This window comes from Diplotaxodon limnothrissa, linkage group LG5, assembly GCF_057381915.1.
Source record: "Diplotaxodon limnothrissa isolate DT_005_m linkage group LG5, D_limnothrissa_male_GT1.1, whole genome shotgun sequence".
NCBI classification, from domain to species: domain Eukaryota; kingdom Metazoa; phylum Chordata; class Actinopteri; order Cichliformes; family Cichlidae; genus Diplotaxodon; species Diplotaxodon limnothrissa.
The window spans coordinates 5,567,389-5,594,000 of record NC_140600.1 but is presented as its reverse complement, the minus strand read 5'-3'; the positions used below and the strand labels follow the sequence as shown (position 1 = coordinate 5,594,000).

At 42.8% G+C, this 26,612-nt stretch overlaps 1 protein-coding gene across 1 annotated transcript; it reads right to left on the bottom strand.

Annotated features, from left to right (window-relative positions):
- Nucleotides 1-239: 239 nt before the first annotated feature.
- On the bottom strand, nt 240-24,144 carry LOC146631480 (constitutive coactivator of PPAR-gamma-like protein 1 homolog). The gene is made up of 17 exons (XM_085352974.1): nt 23,381-24,144; nt 22,012-22,258; nt 21,845-21,927; nt 19,779-19,907; nt 18,553-18,643; nt 17,735-17,823; nt 17,402-17,652; nt 16,282-16,369; nt 15,968-16,189; nt 15,661-15,832; nt 12,466-12,715; nt 12,222-12,336; nt 11,436-11,645; nt 8,021-8,219; nt 7,770-7,908; nt 7,273-7,369; nt 240-1,690 (listed from the first exon to the last, which is right to left on the bottom strand). The coding sequence occupies exons 1-17, from the start codon at nt 23,852-23,854 to the stop codon at nt 1,379-1,381; spliced, it is 3,168 nt and encodes a 1,055-aa protein (XP_085209100.1). The 5' UTR covers nt 23,855-24,144; the 3' UTR covers nt 240-1,378.
- Between the last annotated feature and the right edge of the window lie 2,468 nt (nt 24,145-26,612).

Sequence of the window (26,612 nt, the reverse complement as noted above, 5' to 3'; positions counted from 1 at the left end):
TGTGCCAGTAGCTTGCTAGCTTTTGCAGTGTATCTGCTTAGCCTCGCGGAAGACAGGCAATGGGTGTAGGTGCAGAATCTTTCTTTTGACTGTCACTTGGATATAAAAAAATAAAAATTTGTGTAAACTTAGCAGCCCACCACAGTGTTATGACTACATGTCCCAGTGTTAAGAGAGATCAATAAACCACCAACAGTGTGTACTAAAAGAATATAGTTTTATTAAGCATTGTAGCTAAGTTGCCTTCAAGTACACCACACCAAAATCCACGAACATTCAACCAAACCCATCAGCAGTTCATTCTTTTACAATCCAAGAGTTAGGCGGAAACTCTGATCAACTTACACAGAAGGTAACCCATTTAGCTCTTGCGAGGGGGACAGGGGTAGGAGATTACACCATCTCTCCAATCACTAGTGATAGATGAAAAGCTTTGGCAGTATTAAGTGAAAACATGAAATGATGATTCTGGTGAAGAGGAATTACAAGTGTATAAATAACACTAAAGGAAATCTCCCTAATGATTACTGGTTAATGGCTAAAGTTTTGATTTAAAGGTGGAGCCTTTTAGCTACACAAAGGGTGAGTTTCATTTTTTTGACTAAAACAGGAAACAGTAACAGAACAATATAGCATGAATACACTACTCCAAAGTGGCTAAATAACCTTTTTTTAATGCAACAGAGGTCAATATCACAAGAAGATTCCAGGTTAGAACAACTACTTTTTGGGACTTTTGTTGGTATTAGATGTTTCATTAATTTGTAATTGGGCACCGGGAAGAATGGAAGAAAAAGGACAGCATGCATAATAACTACACACTGGTTAGACTGCGAACCATGCAGAAGATTTCTATCAAAGTGGCAACACTACAGCTCTACAGCTTTGAGTACAGCTCAAAACCCCAATTCAAGCTGTTTCGCGAGCTGTTTCTCGAGGCGTTACTTACAGTTAAATAAGCGAAACAGCGTGGAGCTCACGTCTAGTGAGGGACAGAGCTGTTTAACCATGAACACAACTCAAAGTGGTGATGGAAGCACAAGATTATGCCTCACTTGTTTCACTGAGCGGTTACAATGACAACACAAAATCCATACCTGCACACGGTAAGTACTAGAAGCAGGTCAAACACAGATCAACTCATATTTTCAAATTAAAGCGTCTTCAAGCAGTAACCTTCTGATTTGAAGTGACAAGGGAGTGAGTGACTCCAGGTTACCGGTGTTAGGATCTCGTGTGTTTAGAGAGAGGGATCCGAATTACATCTCGTTTCTTTGTTTGAAAAGAAAAAAGTACAATGAATGTAAGCTTTCCATATTTCCTCGTGTTCCTAACCTTGCTCCATGTTTCATCCTTCACCCTCTCTAGAAAAATAGGTTTAATCTTCTGTTGAGACAGTGACCTCTAGACCTTCATCTCTATGGCAGCCACTGTCTACATTTAGTGCATTTAAGTGAGGATTAGTATTGCACGTCTTGGAGTCACTGCTAAAGGCACTTTCAGGTTGGATGAGAGCCCCACATTCCTCTCTCTCTCCGTTCAGCTGCTCTGGCTCCTTGTCCTCCACACCGTTCTCCATGGCTAAGCTCTCACCGTGCTGTGCAGGTTTCTTTTCCTCCTGCTTGGGCTTCTTTTGGTCCTTCACTAGGTTGTTTCCAGATGTTTGAGCAGGCTTGTAAGCAGGCTTGCTCTGGTAGACAGACAGAAAAAATGACGGTGAGGGTTCTTCAAAGAAATCCTGAGAATGCAGACTTTTTTCTATTTATTGCCATTTGGACACGGTGCCTATGCAACATGTCCAAAAGGCAAAGCTCTAAACAGGTGAAGTGTAGGGATAAAATGCATGGATTACACGCCATCTCAAAGGTGACACTGTCTGTTACTTAAACTAGTTATGCTAGAAGAGAAAGCTCAGCAGCATGCAGTTGTGTAGCTTGCCTAAAATATAGCAAAGCTCGAAAGGGAACACGATTGGCTACAGTGACTTAAAATCTTTTAGGAAAAAAGATCAAAGAACCCATTTGGTTCTTTGATCTTTAGACTCTTATAGACTACATAGATAGAAATAACTGAGGGACATAATTTGCTTCAAAAGTGAAGTCACCCCTGTTTATTTACTGTATTTTGCCTAATGTGTTGTCAATGATGCACATTGACACTTGTGAAATGAAGCAAGCTGTTAAGTTTTGCACAGTCCAATGGCTCTAACCACGTGTAACATCTCCATATTGAGAAAGGTTTAAACACTATAAAACTGCTTTCAAATAGATTAAGCAAGTAGAGCCTGTGGTGTGATGGTCATCAGTTATAATATGATATTTTTAAAAAGCTGTAGATTTCTGAGTTTGGTAGGTTAAAAAAAATCTCACCATTGTTGTTTATACTACATTTATATAGTGCCTGTTCACATCAATGGTCATCTAAAGAAGAGCCTGTAATATTAAGAGAGGGAGAGAGCCCCAGCAATCTAATGATCACTTGCACATGGCAAAGGGCTGGGCCATATCATACCGTTCACGGTAACACCGGTGTAATGTTGGGCAACGAAAATGAAATATCGCGACAGAATATGAGTAAAACGCGCATGCGCAGTGCCTTTGTTTTCATATGCACATGGCGGAAAAAGCATGGCGGCGAATGAGGAGGGCGAAAGCGGATCGTTGAATGAAACGGATGAACCAGAATTGGTTTGTAAAAATGCTGCAGCTTCAGTGGTGTGGAACTGGTTTAGCTTTCGCCCGTCAGATACACAACAAAGCAGTATTTTTGGTAGCGCATGCTAGCGGGCCGTCGTTATTACCGTGTTTTTTGGAAAATACGTCACACTTAAAATCAATCCTTTGATTTTTCTGAAAATCGACAGAGCCCCTTATAATCCAATGGCCTTATGTATAAATTCTGGTTGTTTACTGACCTCGAAACGATTTTATGTACACGGCGCTCGAAAATCTGTCACGTTTTAGTACAACTTTGCTAAGCTACGAAGCCGCACCGCTTGATGGATTGTCGGAGCATTACAGCTATCGTAGGCAGCCTTGCGGAGTGATACGTACTGTGCTTCAACATAATATTACCGTATTGTGTGTGTATAACCTCTTTTCAAGTTTTGTGGATATTAAACATGGTTATGCTGAGGATGTGTCGGCCAGTTTCCACTTGGTTAAACTGTCAGCAAGGAATTTGCATTTGCACTGTTAAATTTTTATATAACTTTAATGCACATAAAAACAGCTGCTTGTTTAAGTGAAAATACATTGATTTATTTTTTTTGCACTAATAAAGTTGTGGAGTTGTAAAGTCTTTTGTCTAGTGTCAATTATATCGTCAGTTATATCGTTATCGCAAGTTTTCAAATGTATATCGTGATAAATATTTTTGGTGATATCGCCCTGCTCTAGTGGGGAGGAAGAACTCACTTTTAACAGAAAGTGGTCTCTAACAGAACTAGACCGCAGACAAACAGCCATCTGCCACGGCTGGAGAGAGAAATATGGAGGGACCGAGCGAGGTGAAGAAGATCGATTTTGGAGACAGTGGCACTGACAAAGACACAGGAGGCTAAGCTGAAGACAGCATGGAGACAAAGTTAGAGGCAAGGCTGAGATGGCTTAGACATGAACAGGGACAGTGAATGTACTGGACAAAGGAGACCTCAGAGAAGAGTTATGGATGCAGTGAAGGAGGACATACAGCGTGGTGTGACAGGAGCAGAACGATAAGGACAGGCTGAAGCAGGTGATCCGCTATGGCGCCCCCTAAAGGGAGCCGCCAAAAGAGAGACCAACAGCAAAACGCAAACTATAAGATAGAGAAGATATCTAAAAGAAATCAGCAGGTTTTGTGAGTACTTGGACTACATGCATAAAATTCAACACCAGAAGTGCTGAAAACAGAGTTGTGGGTCTTCAGAAGATTGTCATTTTATATCAGCATTTTTCTACTCTTTACTCAGAAAATATCAGACAGAAAATATCACTCTCATTGTTTCTTTTAGATGATAACAGTCAAATACAGCCATTTTTATACTGGTAGAAATGATGATAGTAGATGTTAGATGCAACCAGTCAAAGACCCAGAAGGCACTGTGCACTGTGATGACCTTCATAGGTCAGAAAATGTCGGAAACATTTAGAAACACAGAAACAATGAAAATAACTTGTGTGTTTTCAATGGTGTGATACAGTAGAAGAGGATATTTAGAGCTTATTAAGGCCCACATGTTACAAAAGTCCATTGAAAATCATGTGCAGCACAGAAAAATGCATTTGTGGGTTGGAAGTCCTGCCAACAAACAAAAGGACTCAAGAGTTATTTAGAAGTTAATTAGCAGCAAAAGGAAGCCCAGAGACATGCAGGGAGCCTGTTTAGTTCCCTCTCATGTTCCCATGCTGAAAGCTCACACAATGGTTGTGTTCTGGTTTTGCACCGTAATTAAACAGTGGAAAAACCAACAGCTGCATCGGGAGTTTTGTGAGGTACCTTCCTGGGAAAGCAAACTACAGGCTGAGCTTCAATTTAGGAATTATTCGTTTCTCTGGTACCAAAATCCACGTGTGACAAACACTGAGAATTTCAGACACTGATGATCATCTTGAAGATTAAAGCTTCAAATGGTCGATGATGGTCAATAACCAATGATGGCAAAAGTACAGTCACTATTGCTTTGGTCAGTATTTTAAACTAGATCAACACAATTACTTATTAATATAAGCATTCAGGTTTCAAACTCATAAACAAGCTTTTACACTGGACTGTAGTGCAGTGTGTCCTTCAAAAAGATGAGAAAACTGAAAGCAGACAGAGATCTAGCAGTGGCCTGACAGATACATCCGGCACTAATTCATAAATAACACATTCATCTGTTGTTCTTAAAGAAAACAGAACGAAATGCTGGGATTTGCCACACAAGAGCTGGACTGAAGATGTGGCAACAGGTCTGATAGAGCGATGAATGAAATGTGAAATTTGGCCTCAAATCGCTGCCTGTATGTATGGAGGTCAGTGGGGTACAGTTAGGTCCATACATATTTGGACAGACATTGTGGTTCTGTACATTACCACAATGATGAAGTGCTGACCTTCAGCTTTAATTCAGTGGGTTGAACAAAAAGAACACAATCTCTTCATTTCAGGGGCTCAAAAGCAACAGGACAGATTGAATAACTGAAAATAAAAAGTTCATTTCTAACACTTGTATGAAAACTCTTTGCTGGCAATGACAGCCTGAGGTCTTGAACTCATGGATGAACTCAGATGTTGGGCTTCTTCCTTTTTAATGCTAGTAAACACTAGTGTGCCAGTGCCGCTCACAGCCATCACACTGCCTCTGTGCCATGCTTTGGATCATGAGCTGCACACCTTCTCCACACTTTTGCTTTTTTTTCTTCAACTCCTGGCCTTTTATCTGCTTAACTGATAATGACATAACAAAGGAAATGCCCACCCCTGTCCGTGAAATAGCACTTTGAGTAAACTGTCCAATTACATTTGGTCCCTTTAAAAAGAGGGTGGCACATGTTAAGTAGTAGGGCTGGGCCATATTATACCGTTCACGTCAGGCGTTAGGCAACGATAGGAAAATGAAATATCGCGATAGAATGGGAGTAAAACGCGCATGCGCAGTGCCTTTGTTTTCATACGCACATGGCCGATTGTTGAGTGAAACAGATGAACCAGAATTGGTTTGTAAAAATGGTGCAACTTCAGTGATGTGGAACTGGTTTGGTGTTTGTCCGTCAGATACACGACGAAGCACATTTTTTTGCAGAACATGCAAGCGGCCGTCGTTATTGTCGTATTTGTCGGACTAAGATGCTCTTAAATCTGGGAGTAATCTGGGTCCTAAACTCCGTATACTTCAGGTCAAACAACACTGCAGCATCACTTAGAGTTAAAAACTGTCTAAATTCTTTCATCTTTAATAAAACGATCAGCATTGCTGCTTTACCAGGTGTAACTATAAAGTTTAACTTCCAGGCATCCATGAAAACAAAAGTTATTACATTTAACGGAGTTAGAAGTTAGCAGGAAGCTAGCGGAAGTTAGCTCGCTAGTTTCGCTAGTTACCTAAGCATGATATAGCATGTTCTGACTGAGAGATTTCTGAAAAAAATCAAACGTGCAGCTCTGCTATCACTTCCAACATAAATGAAGACAGGAAACTAAACAGCATTGACGTTTGTAGGGTTACTGAAGTTGGGCTAGCTGGTATATAATGATGTGCTACGTGATCGCTAGCGACACAGCTATGTTAGCATAACATAAACAGTGAAGCTGGAGGACGAACACTAACACTTTCCCACTTATAAAAGTTAACGTGAAGGTTCCTCATGGTTAGAGACAAATGCAATCGCACGGCAGGATGCTGTAAACGGACCAAACTTCAGTCAGGAGAACAACTGAGATAATCCATCCACAATACGAGGTTAGTCATTAATATACTGCAACAACATGGGAATAGAGCAGCTGCCAGAGAATTCAACATTAATGAATCAATGGTACAGAAGTGGAGGAAGCAAGAAGAATGAGTTTAATAAAGTTTGATTTATCTGACTGCTTTGTTTCGCTTAATGTGCCTTATAATCCCGTGCACCTTATGGTCCAAAAAATACGTACTGCACACTGCAGTTTAATGTTGCAAAGCACCTCTTTTTAACTTCAGTGGATATTATACATGGTTATGCTCAGGATATGTCAGCCCATTTCTACTGGAAATGCCTTTTGGTTAAACTTTCAGCAAGGAATTTGCATTTGCACTGTTACATTTTTATAAAGCTTTAATGTACATAAAAACCAGCTTCTTGTTTAAGTGAAAATAAATGGAAGGTTGTCTTTTTGCGCTAGTAATGTTGTGGAGTTGTATTTTGTCTCGCATCAATTATATCGTCGGTTATATCGTTATCGCAAATTTTCAAATATATATCGTGATAAATATTTTTGGCCATATCGCCCTGCTCTATTAAGTAGCTGAAACTCCTAAACCCTTCATCCAGTTTGAATGTGGATCCCCTCAAATGAAAGCTGAGAGTCTGCACATTGTGTCCATAGTATATCTGGAACATGTTTCAGTAAACAGGTAAAAAAACTAAACTTGTGTCAGTGTCCAATATATATGGACCTAACTGCACAACAGTTAGTGTTTATCTGTTGTGCTGGGGATCCTGTCTGCATCAATGGAATTAGAAATCCAGAGCAGTGTTATTGTTTCTTTTATAGATAATGTTTTTTTTCTGCACAGTCCCTCCAAATAAAATGAAATCATGACTGACTTACCAGGTACGTTCCCTGGCTCTTGAAGGTTCGGGCGTGGTACCGTCCTCCCCGACCAAACGTCCTTATGAGCGGTGTAGAAATCACGCCTCTTGGACGACTGCAAGAAGCAGACAGATTTCCACTGTAGATTCATTTTAATCTGCTGTTTTTGCCACATTTTGAATCTCTACATGAAAAACAAGTAGTTTTTACATGAGCTTATAGACAGGAAGGCTTAGACCATAAATCAGGACCAGTCATAAAGTGTATTACAAAGAAACCTGATCGTTTTACACAAAGTTCAGATCCGAAAAGTCTAGAAAAATGTGTGAGTTCATGCATCGAGCCGTATTACTTCACTATGGGCGCGATATGCTGATGTGAATGACACTGTCTCATTTTCTACAGTGGTAAAAAGAAGAAAGTGGTGTTTTCTTAGTTTGCTCGTGTAACGTAAATGATGGAAAAGTCTGTTCTCAAAGTAATATGAGCGAGACGTTCGATCTTTCTGCTGTTACCCTCTGTTTGGTCCACCGACAGACACCACCTGCAGAGGGATGCCTCCTCTTCCTCGGCTGCGTCGTGTACCAGACCACTGACCCACCACAGTGCCGGCGATCTCCAGCTTCCCACCTTGTGTTTGGACTGCTTCCAATCCTTACAGAAACAGCGAGAAGTTGGCATCAAATGTTAAGACCACACTTTGTTTCTGAAGACTTGTGAGAAATGACCTTAATCTGGGCTACATGTTTTAAAGAGCAGAACTCACCGGGCACCCCCCAGCCTCTCCCTGCAGGAGGCGTCATTGGAGGCGGGTTGTAGAAATAACCAGTGGGAGGGTAGAAAGGCATCCCGTGAGGAGGCAGAGGTGGCGGTGGGGGGAAAGGAGGCAGATGAGGTGGCCGAGCAAAGTTGAGGCCTTCCAGGATACTCTGACGCATCTTTTCCACCCTGGCCGCCAGCTCAGCCTGAAGAGAGAGATATCACACAAGCACTGGCTTAACATAGAGAGCTCTTTTTGTCTGTGCAGTCATCAGCCTCTTGAATCAGCAGCTATAAAATCAATATCACACTGCTGTCAGTTAAACACAGTGCCTCCCTTTAACAGCTTCATTAGATCAGCTGCGGTGCTCGCCGTCTGACAAGAAAATGTTCAGTGTCTGATTAAATCACGGTAAAATGAAACTGGCCTTTTCATGAGATCTGGGACAACAGGTGCTCAACAGTAGTTTCAACAAAACAACAGGAACAGCCTTAAAATTTTTAAGAATGCGTTAAACTAAATGTGCAGTTTTAAAGATTAATGATATGTGTGCAGACTACCTTCAATCTCAGGCATCTTCAGTCAGTTCCCTATTTTCAGGCACTCAGTAGACGACCCCCACACTCTAAAGCTGCTGTGTTGTGGTGACTGTCGAGGCCGTTTGAGTGCAGTGAACTCATCATCATGTTCAAGAAACCAGTTTGGAATTATAGGAGCTTACGCTGCTCGAAGGAGCCATCAAAGATACGTACACTATGGTCATAAAGGGATGAACGTAGTCAGCAACAATACTCAGGCTGGCCGCGATATTTAAATGATGCTGAACATATGTCCACACACCACCAGCAGCTGCCTCAACTGCTAATACAGGCAGGATGGATCCATGCTTTCATGCTGCTAACACCAAATACTGATTTTAGCATCCAAAATGTCACAACAGACATCGAGGCTCAAACCAGGCAAAAGCTGCTCAATCTTCTCATCCAATTTTTATGAGCCAGTGAAAACTGGAGCCTCAGTTTTCTGTTGTTAGCTGATAGAAGTGAACCAGTGTGGTTCTCTGTCTCTGCAGTGCATCTGCTTCGAGATTTGTGCGTTCTCCTGCAGACCTCGTCTGTGACAAGTGCTTATTGAAAACATTTCCCTTTAGCTTTTAGCCTTCTAGTCATTCTCCTCTAACCACAGACATAAATAAGGCTTTTTCATCAAGAGAACTTTTTTGGACCAGTCTCCGTGAAACCTAGAGATAGTTTTCAGAAACTTCCCACACAACTAAGACCAGCCTGGAACTGGTTTGAAGTCACTTAAAACAATTTTGTTTCTCATTCTGAGTAGTTACATATATCGCTACATATGTAGCTACTCTTCTGAGTAGCTACTGCTTTGCTGAAGAGACCCTGCCCTCTATGGTCAGTTTAAGGAACTTCATCACCAGTGTGGAAATCACGCTTCCTTTCTCAGACACATTTCAGAGCTAATAAAATACAGCAGAATGCTTTTCTAGGCAAGATGCTGGAATATTGTTAGCTGTTCTTTGCCGTTGTTTAATAGCAGGTTGTACCCATTTTTTACACTCCTTCATTTCCAGTTGTGGTCAGACGTTTACATACACTCGTGGCATGAATGTTACAGCAATTTTAATGATTCTTTTGAACTGTTCTGTTTCCAGGGTGGAACAACTGTACAGCACACATCTTTAATGATTAAAATGCAAAGGTTTGAATTGATTATATATACAGACCTTCACAATAATATCCAGTTAAATACCCAATACCAAGTTGTACCTTATCCAGGTGCTTTTGTTACCAACAAGCTAAAACTGTATGATGTTTGATGTGTGTCCTGTTAGAACAACCAATCGTGTCCATGTTAACACAGTTTCCCAAGCGTTCTCGGGTGTGAAAGCCTCATCCTTACTCTTCTAAATGTAAAGCTGGGGATTCTTTCTCGGTCTGTATCCTCTCAGTCCATGGCAACGTAACACTCACCGTGGACACGCCTTGGTGGGTTGTTCCTGAAAATCCTAACCAATTTTCTCTCATCTGAGGATCACAGTTTAGGCCTTCTTCTTTGGCATAATGGTGACAACTTTAAATAACTTGTACTTACATACGACTGTTTTTTTTAACTGGCACTGAGAAACCTTTCTACAATTCTCCTTTTAGCTCTTCGCTGAGCTCCTTGGCCTTCCCCACTGTTCTGAGTACTGCTCCATCTAATGAATGCTGTCAAACAAACCCTATTTATGCTGGCTAAGAGAAACAACCTGTTGTAGTCGATCATAATCACTAACGAGAAGTTAATAGGCCTTGGCCTTCTCTCTTATTAAAACAGTGAGCAAATGTAAATATCTGAGCTTTTCTTTATATTTTTGACCCTGTGTGGATTACAGAAAATTCTAAATTGTGCACCTTTTTTAAAGTCATTAAAGCAGCTATGCAATTATTCCACCCTGGAGAGAGAACAGTTCAAAGAAATCATTAAAGCCCCAAATTGCTCACGATGAGTTAATGCAAACCATAACTGTAAGTCTTTTAATCATTTTTACATGTAAGTAGGTCCATGGATGGATGGATGGATGGCTCCGCACACACACCACAGTCAGTTGTTGGACTGAAGATGCTCAGCTGGAAAACTAGAACATATTGCCCAACTCTAATGTGAGCATGAAGGTAAATAACCAATAGCAGCACTCGGGGACGCATATACTTATCCCTCTGGGTTTGTTCAAACTCACGACCCTTTCAGTTTGTTTGAGGCCAAAAGTGTCCACCGACAGATTAGGTCTGTAAGTTTTATCATTTTTATGTTTTGTTGCCATTTTTTCTGCATAAAGCTTTTAACTAACTTTAGTTTTTTTCATAAATATAAAATAGTTATTACGTTTTACATTTTTAACCCTTTAAACACCAGTTTGTTTGTCCACTGCACTAGCTGGAAGACAACATCACATCTTGCAATTTTCTATAATTGCATTGCTACTGGAATTTCTTGTATTATTAATAGTAGAGTCTGGGGCATGTAATTGATTCACATCAACATTGATTATAATGCATTGTTATTTTTGTGCAGGGAGAGCAAAAACATAAAAACTCCCTCTCAGCTTGTTCATGGCCACAAATGGCCACCATAGAGCCCAGAGGGTTGAGTTTTGGGCAAATGGTATTCTGTTTACCGGTATATATGTTTTGAACCCCATACAGGACACAGTTTAGGGTTTGTTTTGTTCAACTGTTTGATTCCCTGAATGTCTACAGCACAGGTTTGATAGTGTAAAGTTAGCATCACTCATTAAGCTACAACAACAATATTAATGGCAAATACAGCAGGCTCAAATACACTAGAAGCATGAGAAAACCCTATCCCAACCTTGATACTGGAGCGTATTTTGCTGACGTGAGACTGGTGCGGCTGAATCTACCTGACCGTCACAGAGGTCGATGAGCTGGGCCTTCTCCCTGCTGGCCCTGACGAGTTTATTCTGAAGCAGCTTGCCATCAAAGTACATCCACGGGCAGCAGTGCTCCCAGGGAATCGGCTGCCCGCATGCGTCATTGGCGAACAGAGCCATGTCCACGCCGCTCATGAACAGAGCAGCCAGCTGGACTCCCCTAGGGTCCAGGTTGTCAATCTGTGGAAGCAAAATATGAAAAACTTCTAAAATGCTGAAATGAAAATAAAAAACTAGCAACCCCTAACAGCCCTGCTGACCATTCAGATTGAAACGGGGGAACTGCAAAGCGAAGCACAGAGCGGGTGTAAGCAGCCCATTCACACTCAGCTGCTAAAACACAGCGACGAACAAGCTAATTGAGCCAAGACAGAAAGCCAACACACACAACCCAGATGTTCTGACACACACAGAGACCACAAAGAGGAAAGCGCACAGCTCGTGTGGATGGTTCAATTAAAAAGGGTCAAATCGATCCAGCTTCTCTTGAATTTATAAACCATCCACACACGTCACTGAAATCCCGCAAAGCTCTACAAATACATCTCTTAACACAAAGCTACAGCTTCAGTAACAACAAGCTCTACAAAACAGTGTTTTGCAGAGCTTGTTTTTAGGAACATGAGGAGTGTCCAGAGAAGAGAAAGAGGTGGAATACAAAGCAAGGGAACGGCTGACTGAGCAGCAGATTATAGCCGAGATATTCCCGGATGCAGTTCTCAGACGCTCCTCATATAATCAAGACTATAAAATCACCTTAAGTTCCTGCAGCTGGTCAGGTTCATAAAGTTTAGGAGAAAGTGCTTGAGCTAGGAAAGCGTCAAGTTCGTAACGACGCAAAATTCTTACTCCTGGCCAATGTAACATAAACCTGAAGCAAAACACAGAAGATTAACAGTGTTACAGAAAGCGGGAACCGATCGAGCCCGTCCTCATCAATCCTCACTCCCTTAAACTTTAGCATTGCACTGCTTCCAGCTGTCAGACTGTGGCTACTCACCGGAGCACACAACACAGCACTAAGAGGGGCGTGGGGACGTTGTCGGGGTTCAGCATGGCCGGGGTGTCAGAGCGCATGCAGGCCAGGAACGCCCTCATCCTGCGGTTCTTGTCCTCCACGGCTTTCCCCAACCACAGCTTCTTGAGGTTGGGACATGTCCACTCCCTAAAGGACAGAGCCTCCACCAGCTCTGGAGTGTGGGGAGATTTGCCTTTGTAGGCAGCCCACTCTTTAACCATGACATGTGTGTCTGCAGGAGGACAAAAAATAGTGAGCGATTCGTACTTTTATAGCATGTAAAAAAAATGTTTAAAAGCCAGCTTTATATCAGTATTAGGGCTCAATAGCTGTTATTTACACGTTGATCATGACTCAAAGGTTCCAGTCAAACCTAAAGACATAACAGGTATCAACAGTGGTCGAACGGACCGAAACCAGAATCGGATGATTTTCACCGATCTTGGCCTAGACCGGTGACGAGTCAATCGCTCAAATCTGATTATATGCTGGTCCCTTTCATGCACAGCGGTCACTCGCACACACTCACAGCCAGATGTGGTTAGCATGTGGCTATGGCTGTAATCGAGTTCTTAACTTTGAATGAAGAAGACACAAAGCTCACCAAAGTAAACCCAAGTCAACAATACAGAATGTAAGCTAGTCTGGGCAGGCAGGTAAAAATAATATTTAGAGTTTTCTGAGGTGAGGAGTTTATTTACAGTGTTCTCTGTGACATGTGAAAGTTAGACCTCCATATTAAACAAACCAACACAACAAAGAAGCAGCACACATCATCTGCTCACCGGAAACAACCTCTGACTGACTCTATGTAGGGCGTCAATTCACAGCTAATTAGTCCAACAGCTCAAACCTGTAAATCTAACGTGTACATATGAAAATCTCATAACAGTCACTAAACACTCACAGATCATTAACACAGCTAAATGGGTCCCTATAAAAGAAAAATACACATTAAAAGAAACAAAAGAAAACAATTCTACAAGTAGAGCACCCTTCTGCTTGGTTTAGCGCAGTGATGTCAACAATGACCTGCATGGTGGCTCAGAACAAACAAACACAATGCCAAGTGGTCAGCGCTGTTGCCTCACAGACTCCACACAGAAAGGCCGGCCTGTCTGTGTGGAGTCTGTATGTTGTCCCCGTGTTTGTGTGGCTCCTCTCCGGCTTCCTCCCACAGTCCAAAGACGTGCAGTTAGTGGGGTTAGGCTCAGTAGTGATTCTAAATTTCCCATAGGTGTGAATGTGAGTGTGAAAGGTTGTCTGTCTCTCTGCGTTAGCTCTGCGACCTGTCCAGGCTTTACCCTGCCTCTCGCCCCGTGGTAGCTGGGATAGGCTCCAGCCCCGCGCGCCCTGATGTGGATAATTGGAAGAGAATGGATGAACAATATTTATAACAATATAATACTATAATTATGACTTGTACATGCTTTGATATTAACTGCAACATAATGCTAACACAAACAAACCAAGTTTAGTATGTGAAGCTATAGCAAATACGCACATGTATGGTAGAAAAAACAACATGATGGACAGTGGTCCCTCGCTGTAACGCTGTTTTGAGGATTTTCTTTTGTGCAATTTTTATTTATTTTTATTTTATTTTTTTACGGCGCATTGTGTTCTGCGTCCTGATTGGCTGTACAGTACAGAATGCGTTCAGCTTGTCAAATTTACATAAATCTTCGATCCTAGCAGTGTGACTCTGAAGTGCTGCACTGTATGTTTCTAAGTTTTCTCCACAACAAACACAACAATGTCAACGAAACGTTTTGCACTGTCAAAGGCAGCTGTAGTAGCACCCAGAAGGCAGAGGAAGATGCTAACCATCGCACAGAAAGTTGGATTTCTGGACATGTTAAAGGAAGGTAAAGTTACCATAATTTTCAGATTATAAGGCGCATTGAGCGAAACAAAACAGTCAGATAAGTCAAACTTTACTCAGCTCATTCTTCTTGCTTCCTCCACTTCTGTACCATTGATTCGTTTATGTTGAATTCTCTGGCAGCTGCTCTGTTCCCATGTTCTGGACCTCAAACAGGGTTTGATCCTTGGTTTCATTCTACAATACTGGACTGATTTTTCTACGAAGGTTTGAACTTTGAGAGTTTAAACAAGAGAGAAAAGTGTGAAAATGTTCGTGCCTGTCTGAGAAAAGTGTATAAAGTGTGTAGTGACGGGTTTTACAGCCTTAAATCATCTATAATAATTGTAAAAAATAAAGCTGGCTACTTCGCAGATTTCACCTGTCGCTGGTTATTTTTGGAACACGACTCCCACAGTAAACGAAGGACCTCTGTAGTGTGGAAAATGAACTTGTAATGAAATTATAAAAGTGTGACAGCTGCTCACCCACTTTGTCACAGAGAACTACCACAAAATGGTTTGTAGCAACAAACTTAACAAGACACTTGAGCTGCTGACGTTGGATATTCTAAACAAGCTGACCAAGTAAAAGTGTCTGAAGTTGTTTGGAGCTCAGAGCCAGCAGCCTCGGTTTGAACAGTCAGAAAATCTGTTATGAGTTATAGTTCTCAGAAAAAAAATCCAAATCAGAATTAAGAATTGTCCGACACAGTTGCTACTGATGCACCTGTAGATAACAAACTAATGCAACAAAAGAGCTCTCCTTATGGACTACACATACTAGAGTAGCTTTGCATGGTTCAGTTCAAAATACTCTGTCTGATACCAGCACAACCCCACGCATGCCCACACTCAATAGTTGTGGATGAACAAAAAACGTTTCCCCCGTGTGTCCCACAGCAGTTTTGCTCCTTTTGGGCTCCTAGGAGGAATTCTGTGTGCAACCCATACTGTTTGTCTACAAAAACACTCACTGGCCCATGTCTGCCCAACAACAGTTTTACCTCTCAAGGTCCCAGTGACTATTTTCTAAGGGCCCTGGCTGCTGTGGCCCCAAGTGGGCACACCCGCTCGGGGCCTGTGTGGGTTTGCCTTGTGCACACAGCCCCAGTGAGCCCACACGGGCATGTTTGTTGGGACATTTCACACCAGCCTCATTATTTGAAACTTGAAACCAGTACCCCTAAGAAAGAAAAAACAGTGGAAGTGCAGAGCCCTGCTCTCAGTCTTGCTCTAATCTCAAAATCCCCGCCCGTGAGTTTTCACTACAGTGTTAAACAGACATAAAGGAGCTGTTTGATCATAACTCACACTCAGGGAGGCAGTTCTTCCTCATGGCGAGTCTCTCAGCCTTCTTTCTGGCCTCTGACAGGCTGAAGAGCACTCCGTAAACATACTGACGGATAGGTCGAAACAGTTGCACTGCTGAAGGCAGGTCTTTGTTGGCTTCATCTTCAATGGTGACAGACAGCTTAATCTCTCCCTGCAAAGGCACACTGTTAGATCAGTGCTGGACAGTGACAAAGGCCGCTCAACACAGGCACTTCACATTCTACCAACATGCAGAGTTTGTATATGCCAAATACAACACGTCAAAGATAAAAGCAGTCTAGATGACCTTAGTGAGGACGTGGTAGACGTAGGGGTACATCAGGCCCTTCTTGTGTCTGTGCTCGGCAACCCGCAGGACCTCGGGGGCGGGGGCAGGGAGAGGTGGGATGGTAATGTCCATATGGTTCCTGGTGGGCATGGAGAGCAGGGAGGGGATTTGTGCATTCGAGCCTTGGAGATCTCCATCCTGTGACCCCAGGTTCACAGCAGAGGTCCCACACAGGTCAGTCTGAGGACACAAGGGGGTGTGGGGATGTTCAATCAAGTCTATTGTCAGATTCCCCATCAACCAATATGTAGTACTGGTCAAGCTAGACTCACTTTCGCCCCTTCACCTCTCTCTGGTGTGTTGGAAGCGTGAGCAGCATGTCCATTTTTGTGCCACTCTTCAGTGTGCTTGCTCACGTGACTAGAACAGGGAAACAGGTTTGTTGCATTTACAGGTAAGTGTTCAACATTACTGTCTCTTACAGCAATCAGCCACAAGTCAAATAAACTGCCATTCACAATGACTAGAATCTTTTTGGCACAACATCATACTAAGAAACCTTTGACCCTTTACTTTGTCACGTACTACCTGCCTACGCATCATTTCCAACAGAGCGTAGCGGTTCTTGATCTTGGAACCAGTCCAGGGAGGAAACCTGAGCTGGTGACAGAGGCTCAGTGATATGTGCAAAAGGGAGGCTTATGTGTTCTGATCGCATGAAAAAGCTACTGTGTCAAAAACTTGAAATGTGTCTGTTTACTGCAGTTTGTGGCTATTTAACCACAGACCCGACAGAGTGCCCAGAGTCCACTGGCAAAAGAACCCGCAATCGACACATCGATGTCAGAACAGGACTGAGCGACCGAACAATCTGCTCTGGGCTGATGAATCTCAATCGTGTTGTGTTTCTCTGATGGCAGCAGGATTGTTTATAGGAAGAAAGAGCGAGCCAGCCGACACCATCCACCGCTCTGTGGATTATTCTGCTGTGGAATCTTTTGCTTCCATCTATAAAGGTCACAAAACCCAAACATGAGGTCACTCTAACCCCAACTGTATCCCTGACCTTCTAACCCTAAGCCCATTTGCGGATCCAGATGACACCCAGACTGGTAGAGCAGGTTCTTCAAAAGCTGCAAACCAACTCTACCCTGGCTGCTGCTGGTGTCTGTCTTAATGTGATAGCTGTCACCGATGCATGCTCTTTCTATGCTGGGCTCACGCTGCTGTTCTACTGAATTTCTACATATTCACATAAAAGAGCCAAAAGCTGCCAAAAGCAAATTTACTGTATTTCTAGGCCAGGTCCATTGGTCCTGACTGAATAAAGCACAAACTAGCTTACAGCTACCTTCACCTTTGTCCTCTCCCACTGCTGCTGATCTCAAACAGTCAGTGTAGCCGCTGATGAATCGGCACACCATCAGTGAGGACATGCTGAGCTCTACTCACTTGGCAGTTGTGCCAGAGCTCTCATCGTTCTCTGAGGAAGACGACGTGGAGGAGGCATTGAAGAAAGGAGCCTCTATGTGGTTGGGGCTGCCGGCTTGCCTGGGGTTAATGGGAGAGGATCTCTCATAGAGGGGAGTGTGCCTCCCTTCAGGAGAAATGCTGCTGCAGCTCTTTTGCTCTGGGAGAGCTTTCTCAACCGAGTCCACAGACTGGCTGCCCTCCACCACAGCGTCTGTGTGCGAGTGCTGGACCTGAAGGCAGGGGAGACACAGAAGCATCAGGAAAGCTGAGGCAGCTGGAGCACGTTGCCGTGGTACTGGCTGGATTTCTTACCCCGTGTTTGTCAGGCTGCGGCGCCTGTGGAATGGCGAGTAGTTTAGGAGATGGCACTGCAGCTGGCACCCCCGTGTGTTTTGGTCTAACTGTGAAACAAACACAAAACCTCTAGTTCATATGAAAAGTAACTTCTACACTTACAAACGCAGATATTTTATGTGCTTCATCACATTCACACTGAAATTTGATAGTGGTTACTAAGTGGCAAAGAACCGTGTAGGAGCAGTACTGCATTTGAAGAGCTTCAAATAGAACCGAACACAGAGCCAAAGAAGATGCACCTGAGCAGGTGGACTGCAGGCCGTCTATTCTGAGAAGCTCTTTCACTGTTAAAATGATCAAATTTAGTCCAGTGAGTTTTGATACGTCTATCTGAATATGAGTAACAGACTGTATAAAAAGATGGAAAACACTCCTTTATATTTGTTCAGTGCGTTTGACCTGCTGCTTCGGTCAGCAGTGACATGTCCAATCAACTCAGTTTAGTTTTATGCTTTTTAACCTCTAAACTTTGAACACTTTGTGTTAAACTCCCCATAAATAACATTTACAGTTTATACTTTTCAATGTTATCTACTGTACATCCCCCCACAGCAGCGAGTCTCCGAACAGACGGAACCCAAAAGTAGTTTAATGGAAACTTTAAAAAAAAGTATCATTTTGATGTAAACTCAAGTTAAAGCAGAAACTCTGCACGTTAATGTCATAAATGATATATTAAAGTGTTGAGTCTCAGCGCCGCGTCTCGACGGATCAGTGCTGCTGACCCGAACTCCAGAGTTTTCAGTTTATGGTGAGATGAGGCGAAAACCCACCCAACTGTAGAGGTAAATGTTGGGGCTGGTTGGCCACTGAGTAGTACTCCACTGCCTTCTTGAAGCGGAAGATTTTGTCATCAGTGCAAGACTAAAAGAAAAAAAATGAGAGAACAGAGTATTTCTGTCTAAAATAAAAAAATCTCCAAATTCACTTTCAAACAAGCAAATTCTTTATTCCTCTTATCCTGATTTTGACCACTTTCTACTAAAACATGCAGTAAAAATAATATACATAGCTTAGGTAACTCAAATGGAATCAATCACTGCACGCTCAATAATGTGTTTAGACCACTTCATCATCTTCCCATTTTCTGAGCATCCCGCTGGATCCTCTGCGACTACATATTTATCGCCACAGCTCAGAGCTCACTCTGATCCCTTATGTGTCGGTGTCACCAAAATAAAGGAGTAAAGGACAGAAACTGGCCATACAACTAGATTTAATACCAAACTGAAGCCATAATGAAGAGAGACCACCTGTCAGAACCTGTTTCATAATCAATTTTCCCAAAGCTTTCTATTGTTTGTGGTGTAGTGTATGCTAAAGGAGGCACGCGCATGCAGTCTACCTGCACATCTGGCAGATCAACAGATTTTATTTAGAGCACGGACGTTCTGCATCTTTAATCAACAGGACTACATCTGAAAACTGTCACATGATCACTTTAGCTGGCTCTAGCTCCATGACCCATTCACGCCTGTTTTTTCTTGCTCAGTCAATTCAAAGTCACAAAGAATCACTTTAACGTGATGTGAACTAGAAAACAGAAGAATGATATTTCTGCCTGGCGGTTCGAGGTTAATGTGACTGCACTGGGAGAACTGCTCATTTATCTCATCTATATCATTTCTTTCCCCCCCCCGAGCACTGGCTGTGTATGAAGAAGGGCGAACTACATGAGGATGGATTTTAAACATATGAAACTGCCACTGCTACCCTTCAGCTTCCAAGCAGATACACCTACGGTAGGAATGTCAAAATCCTGCGTTATTGCATTCACAAGATTTTCAGAAAAGGTGAGTAACAGAACTATAGCTCTGAGGCGAAAATAAGTCAAATGCAGTGTCAAGCATACTGTTTTAGCTGGTCCAACCACTTACTGTGAAGCTAAATCATTTGAATCTGTAAATATCTCACTGTTTGCATTACCAAGGGTAGAGGGGATGACAGGGTGGAGCAAAACATTCAAACTTTGTTCAAAGGGCTTTTGGAAAGTTCATACCTGTGAATTCTTGAAGATGTCCTTGCCAATGGTCTCCAGGTCAGTGATGTCGGGGATGCTGCGGACATAGTCGGCCACGGCCTTGATTACAACATCACAGGGAGGAAGCACGAGCTGATGGGCACGCACCTGTGAAAGACAGATTGTCCTGAACGCAGCCAAAGCTTATATAACCCTTCACTGCATAAGAGGGAAGGTTACGAATCAACAAGCACAAATGATTTAAGTCAAAAGTAAAAGTGTCTTCTTCCTCTGTAAGTAAAGTGTATCTGAGAAGGATTCAGGCTCAGGGGTGTCTGCTGGTTTGTGAACATGTTCGGATGTGTCTGCAGTATGTCCACATCAAACTGAAATGTCGACTACTGTAACACTCGTGCACAAAAAGCTTAGATTGTGCTTCGTGTTGTGAATCATTCCACCGTAACAGTGTCAAGTGAACTTTGTTCATTAGACTCTCTGGTGCCACGACAATGAACTCACTTAAGCTGGAATTAATGAAAGTGAGGCTGCTTACATTTATGCGGCAAACAAAGAACTTTGCATGTTATCTTTTATCATGTGCACATCCACACACGTCCAAGTGAACTCGCCCATCCGCAGCACCACAAACAGAATCTGAGTCTTGTGCTGTCAACTTGAGAGCATTTTGACAGCTTCATCGCTACATGAAAGAGAAGACTGCTATTTTGAGCAAAGAGGTTTTGTCCGTGTCAAACTGTGCATGGACTGAAGATCTCCAATCCTGCAAAACATGGCTCTGAAACACTCTGTGGGATCTGGACGGTCATACAGACACCATCAGAATCAATACAACAAGCTTTGTGACAGAACAGATATGAAACCCATTAAGCACATGCCTGTTTTGGATGTGAATGCTCTGGATATTTCTACACAGCACTGTGGTTCCTGTGACTTTTTATGAGGTTTATCCGAGGTCATATACGCGAAACGCTGTTTACACGGAAAACAGATGTTTGGGTTCTGCGTGTCCTGTGTACATAATAAATACTAGTATCCTGGTAACTGTGTGATGTTAGTTTAGGCAGGTGTGATATGTTGAGAAACACAAACAAATAGGTAGATGTACCTATAACTATTACCTGAGGGCAGCTGCTGAAACTTGCTGGTACTGATACCAGGATAGCATCATAAAAGGGAGCCTAAGTGTGCTTTTCCTTATGACAGCAGTGATGTTAAACAAGGCGAGTGGCTGTGGCTCAGGTGACAGAGCGGGTTGATCACTTAGGCAAGACAGTGAACCCAGAATTGCCTCTGGTGTGAGTGTAAGTGCTAGATATGTATGAATGCGTGTGTGACTGGGTTAATGAGACTTGTAGTAGAAGTTTTAGTTAATTTACCATTAAACATAAAGGTCAGTGTATGTACAATAATCTGAGAGCCAAACGCTCAAATTAAAGCCGACTTACAGGGACGGAGGCTGGACCTGGAGTCCCGTTACCAAATCCAGGTTGAATAAAACCAAAAAAGAACGATTAAAGTTTTTAAATACTCTGATCATGTTTACATGTGCTAACGAAACAACTACATACTTCAAAAACTTTATCATAACCAGGACACGAGTCCATGCAAACACATCTACTGGTCTGAAGTGGGGGTGCGCTCAAATGGGTGATGTCACATAGACGCGAGTACCAATAAAGACGAACTAATAACTGGTGATTAAAATTTGGTCACAAGTGTGACTAGGAGGATGAATGGTTGTCTGTGTGCTGAGCAACGCCCACACTGGAAACACTTCACTCATCTTGAATCGCTCTGAAGCTGCCAGCTGGTCACCTGCAGACATTCCAGGGTCCAGTTGCCTAGGTAACGCCTCTATTTTCTACCAGGTCATATGTCAATCAATGAGATCCTGCGCTGTTGCTGGTAGCTACTTCAGTCTAGGCGTCGCTGGCGCTTGCTACTATATGTTTGAATGCAAAACATGTGCACTTTTCCTTCCCATCAGTCAAGGATGTGCACTGCACGAGCAAACAAATGACCAGTAACCATAATATTTAAGCACAAGGCCGACAGCTCTCGCAGCTCTCAGAGAAAGTCCTTACCTTCAAAGATGCTAAGGGATGCTCTGGACCAAGTAAGCTCCAGTGAAAGGCAGCCAAGTCTTCATCAGGCAGTAAGTGATTCCCTGTTAAAAAGAAAACGTGTATCCGTCAGCCTCACCGGGGCAAACACTTCCACCAACATTACTTGCTCAAACTACAACACTAACCTAAAAGCGATGCAAAAATGACAAAACGATTGGGGCTGAGATCGAGCTGCCGTGCCACTTCGTGCATCAGGTACTGGCTGGTGGTGAGGTTTTTGCCGTTGCGGCTCAGTTTGAGGATGTGGGCGTTGAAGTAGTATGGGATATTGCTCAGGGCGTAATCCGAGTCGTAAGCCACCAGACCATGGAAGCCACTCTTCCTGCATAAGGCTATCACTTCCAGGTGGTGGTCCTCCACACTCTGGACAACCTGAGGAGAGCCACAGACAAGAATTGAGCTAACGCTAAAGCACTCAAAGAATATGCACAGGAAGAAAACTACAGTCGAGGAGCACACTCGTGTGAGCTGTTGGTGAGTGAGCCTTGCTCATAAGTCCCGTATAAGTTTTCACACTGGAGTTCAGTTTTTATTATTTCACTGTTATCATCCTGTGGGCAGACCGAAAATTACAATACGAAACACAACTTGATTACTTTTTGTCATGTTACAGCCTTATAATAAACGTGTACCAGTAGGACTGGAGTCTTCTGTCTGTATTCACTGTTACAGCAGAATCACTGTAACCACTTTCACGTTCACTTTGCTGCCTGCTTTGTGGTCACGCTTGAACAGGCTACTAAAAGAAAGATCCTGTGTATGCCATCTTTATTAGGATTAGTACAAATATATAAACAGTTCAGCCATATTGTCAACACATCACTATCATTGCTCTGAAGAGCCACAGAACATGTTTCTGACCTCAATGACCTGCAGGTCTGTGCCTCAGGTAAAATTAGGGCTTTATTTTTGGTGTGTGTGTTAAAAAGAACACACACTACAAGTCTTAAATGTAAGTGTGAAGTTGTGGCGTACTGCATTAATTTACCAGATTCCAACAAATCGAGCAGCTGTGTGATGGGACTCACAGCTGAGGCGGAGGCAGAGATGCTGTCAGAACTTTCTACTTTATCTCATCAGCTCATCGTTTTATTAACTGAGCAGAAAGTATCTTTACAGTTAGTAGTTTGTTTGTTTTGAGATCATTTAAACCTCAGCCATGAAGTTACGTTCTTCCAGTGAAACAGGGACTTGTTCGTTTATGCCAAACCTGTCTGGACATCTTTTTGTTCACTCTGTTTACTTCTGTCAGATGGGAGGACAAACAGTGACAGAGGGGGGCCAGCATCTGACTCAGACCAGCAACCTGTTGGATACTAGTCAACCACCGCAGTTGCCCACCCTCGCACAGCAGGTTAGAACTTGTCTAAGTGTGGGAACAGCATCCTATCGTGGGTCAGGATGCTGTGGTGACAAGGTGGGCAGCTAGCAGGCTAACTCGGGCTGTGTCCACAGCTCAACAGGCAGACACTGCCGGGCCGAGTTTCCACTCACCCCGACGCGGAACTTGAGGAGAGCAAGTCGGATGCAGTGGGCCATACACACGGGAGGCAGGAACCAGACTTTGGGCGGTGGGGTGCCTTTATTCTGGACGTGGCTGATGATCTGCTGAGCGGTCTGCCTCTCGTTCACCTGCCGCTTGACCCACTCGTGAAGACGGCCTTTCTCCAGGGCGCCATTGAAGCACACCAGGAGCTCAATGTTCCCGTTGAAGCAGGCCTGGGAGAGGGCGGCCAAGTAGCCCAGCATGTGGTTCCACTGGCCCCCGCAGACCCAGTCGGTGTAGAAGCCCCCGTAGAGTCGATGGAGGCAGTTCTCGGCGTCCACCAGCAACCTAAGCGGACTCTGAGGGGGTTTCTGCCGGCCACCTCCAACCAAACTCCCCCGGGCCAACCTCTGGAGGTCCACCGGCACCACAGCGCTGGGACAGTGCTTCTCAATATACTCCAGGAAACCTTGCACACCCATGTCGAGCTTCTCTTAGAAAAGACGGAAACTTAAAAGTGACGGTAAAGAAAGCTGGCTATCATAGGAAAATAAACCGGGGGAGGTTGCAGTGCGCCTCTCCCCCAGTGTGACTGACTGCTAGCTGGAGATATTACCGGAGTTGCTGTAATTACAAATGAAATCAAACACGCCTGCTATTTAAATGTGTCCGCTTTCCGGTGAGTTGTTGTTGTTTGTTGTGTTTATTAATTTGGTTCATGGCTTCAAGATGCCATGTGTCGCTTCACGAAGCCATGACTGCGATCCTTAGTCTGTACCGGAGGAGAGCGAGAGGGAAAGCACGTGACGATATGACGCAAGGCACGTAGGCTCGAGAGGCCCACGTGAGAAGCAAGAGAGTACACTGTCGGTGCTTCGCTGTTTGTTTGTTGTTGTTGTTGTTATTGTTTGCCTGAATTAAAAAAAATAAAATAAAATCAGAAAATTAAAGACCTTTTATACAGAGACTGTATATGAAACATAACTACCGTTAGCTCTGTAGTTTTGTGATCAGATTTGGTCACGAAGTGAAAAATATGGATGTGGAAGGTAGTTCTGTTTTATTTTTTTAAAAAAAGAAAAAAGATGCGATATCAATCCAAATATATTGATGGCTGTTTTATTTCATGACTCTGTGGCTGTTGCTCCAGACTGCAGTTTGTCTGTTTCATTATCTTGTGACTTTAGCGTAGAGATAGATGTTATGTTAAGGTTACCACTCCAGTTTGTAGATGAGTGTGGCTATTATTTTCTTTTTTTTTTAGTATAAAAGCTAGAAGCAGTGAGATTGGGAATCAAAATTTCACATTTTTAAAACCTACTGCTGAAGTAGGTTTTAACCTACTGCAGAAGTAAGTACTTCTGTCCCATTAGCTAGAAGCTAGCCTTGAGAACTGTCTGGCAAAGGTTGGATGTGAACTATCTTGGCAAGTTTCACTCTTTGGGTGTAAAAGCGTTCCTTCCTGATTTGTGGAGGGAGGGGGTGAGCGAAGGTGCAAAGTTGAGTCTCTGTACAATGTGCAAAAAATAGTGTTCTTAATAGCAGTTTGGTAGTTTTCTATCTGCTACATGGAAACGTGTTAGAAGTAACAACCGATCTAGAAATGACAGCTATTTCGATATTGTGAAGCTCGCACACAAGAATTTCACTCGCATGTGCTGTACCAATGTACCTGCACATGTGATGTGACAATAAAAAGTGATTTGATTTGATTCAGAGCTCATTATCGACAAGTCCACCACCCTCTCACCAGCTGGTTATAACAATGCATTAATAAATGTGTTAATGAATGATACAACAGGGTTTAATGGCATTGTTTTACGAAGCCTTGTGAGCTACTTGGTTTAACTTAACAGTTAACCCCGAATTTCTCCTTATCTTTCTAGAATGCACAGGTGTTACAGCAAAGGTTTAAAAGAAGCAGAGAACTTGCAGCATTACATGCGTTTAAATGATGTTGCAATGATTCGGAAATGTATAAATGCAGATGTTCACAACATATCCGCTTGGTTAAGAGTGAAAAAGCAGCCAAAATATGGGATTAAAGTCATTTCCGTTCAGTGTCAACAGAGGGCGGCATCCAATCAGTAACTGCACGTGTGAGCAGTCTGTCGGTGGTTAATACACTCTTTTATGTCATAAACACGCATGAGAATTTCACTTGCATTTCCAAGTAAATAATACTCATTTATTTATCGATGAGCTGGAAACGTTTGTGAGCCCCCTCCCCCTTAGCCTCTTAACCAGGTGACCAGCAACAGGTTAGGGTTAGGGTCTTGGTGGCCATAATCCTTAGAGGTTACAAAGTTAACTGGTTAACATGTGGCTCTGCTTTAGCCACATGTTAACCAGGCATTTTATTAGAACCTACACATTACATTTCAGAAAGGTTCAAATACTGTAGAAACAGGTGGTTAACTAAACTCAACCCCTGGGTTTCCAGCGACCTGGTGGATGTTAAGAGGTTTGTAATCCTGGTATTCTTTTATATTATATGTTGTAAGTTTTATAATAGAGTGAATATAAATACTCTTCCTTTTTGCTCAGCACTTTTTGATATTGACCCCACTGATTCCAGGCCTAGTCCTTTCTGTGTTTGGCTGAGACTTTTGTCTTTTCTGCGTATCACAAGTCTAAAAACTACAAAGTTATTATGTTTGCAACCCTTTGTAGCTTTTCACGTGGTCCTTTAAAATCTCACAACGTAAACTACAATCGCTGGACTTACAGTAGCAATGTTTTTGCCAAACTAAGTCTTCAGTGTGACGGTTAAGAATATGAATTAGTAGTAAAATTCAAACCATACAACAATATATTAAAACTGAAACTTGTGTTGAGACTGATGTACTCCCCATTAGCAAACCTTCGGGCTGAAACTGAAGCCAGTGTCAAAGTAACAAAAACTGCAGTTCCTCTAATGGCTCCAAGAGGCTTGTTTGGAAAGGCTGCTGGGAGAAAACAACTGGACTTCTGGAACTATGGACCGCATTTACTAATATGTGCTTAGCAATGATGCTAAACTGCACAAAAAACCAAAGTGTGAAAGCAAAATGACTCTTTGATCTGTCCTATATTGTTCTTACCACCATTAACATGTTAATAAATCAGAGTCATTCTGAACCAATAGCCCTGTACCCGTTTACCAGTTGCATACAATCTGCACAACCACAATCTGCTCTCTATGAGCAAATTCATTTACCTTCAGATGAAGCAAATAAAGCAGTGACGATGTTGTAAGAC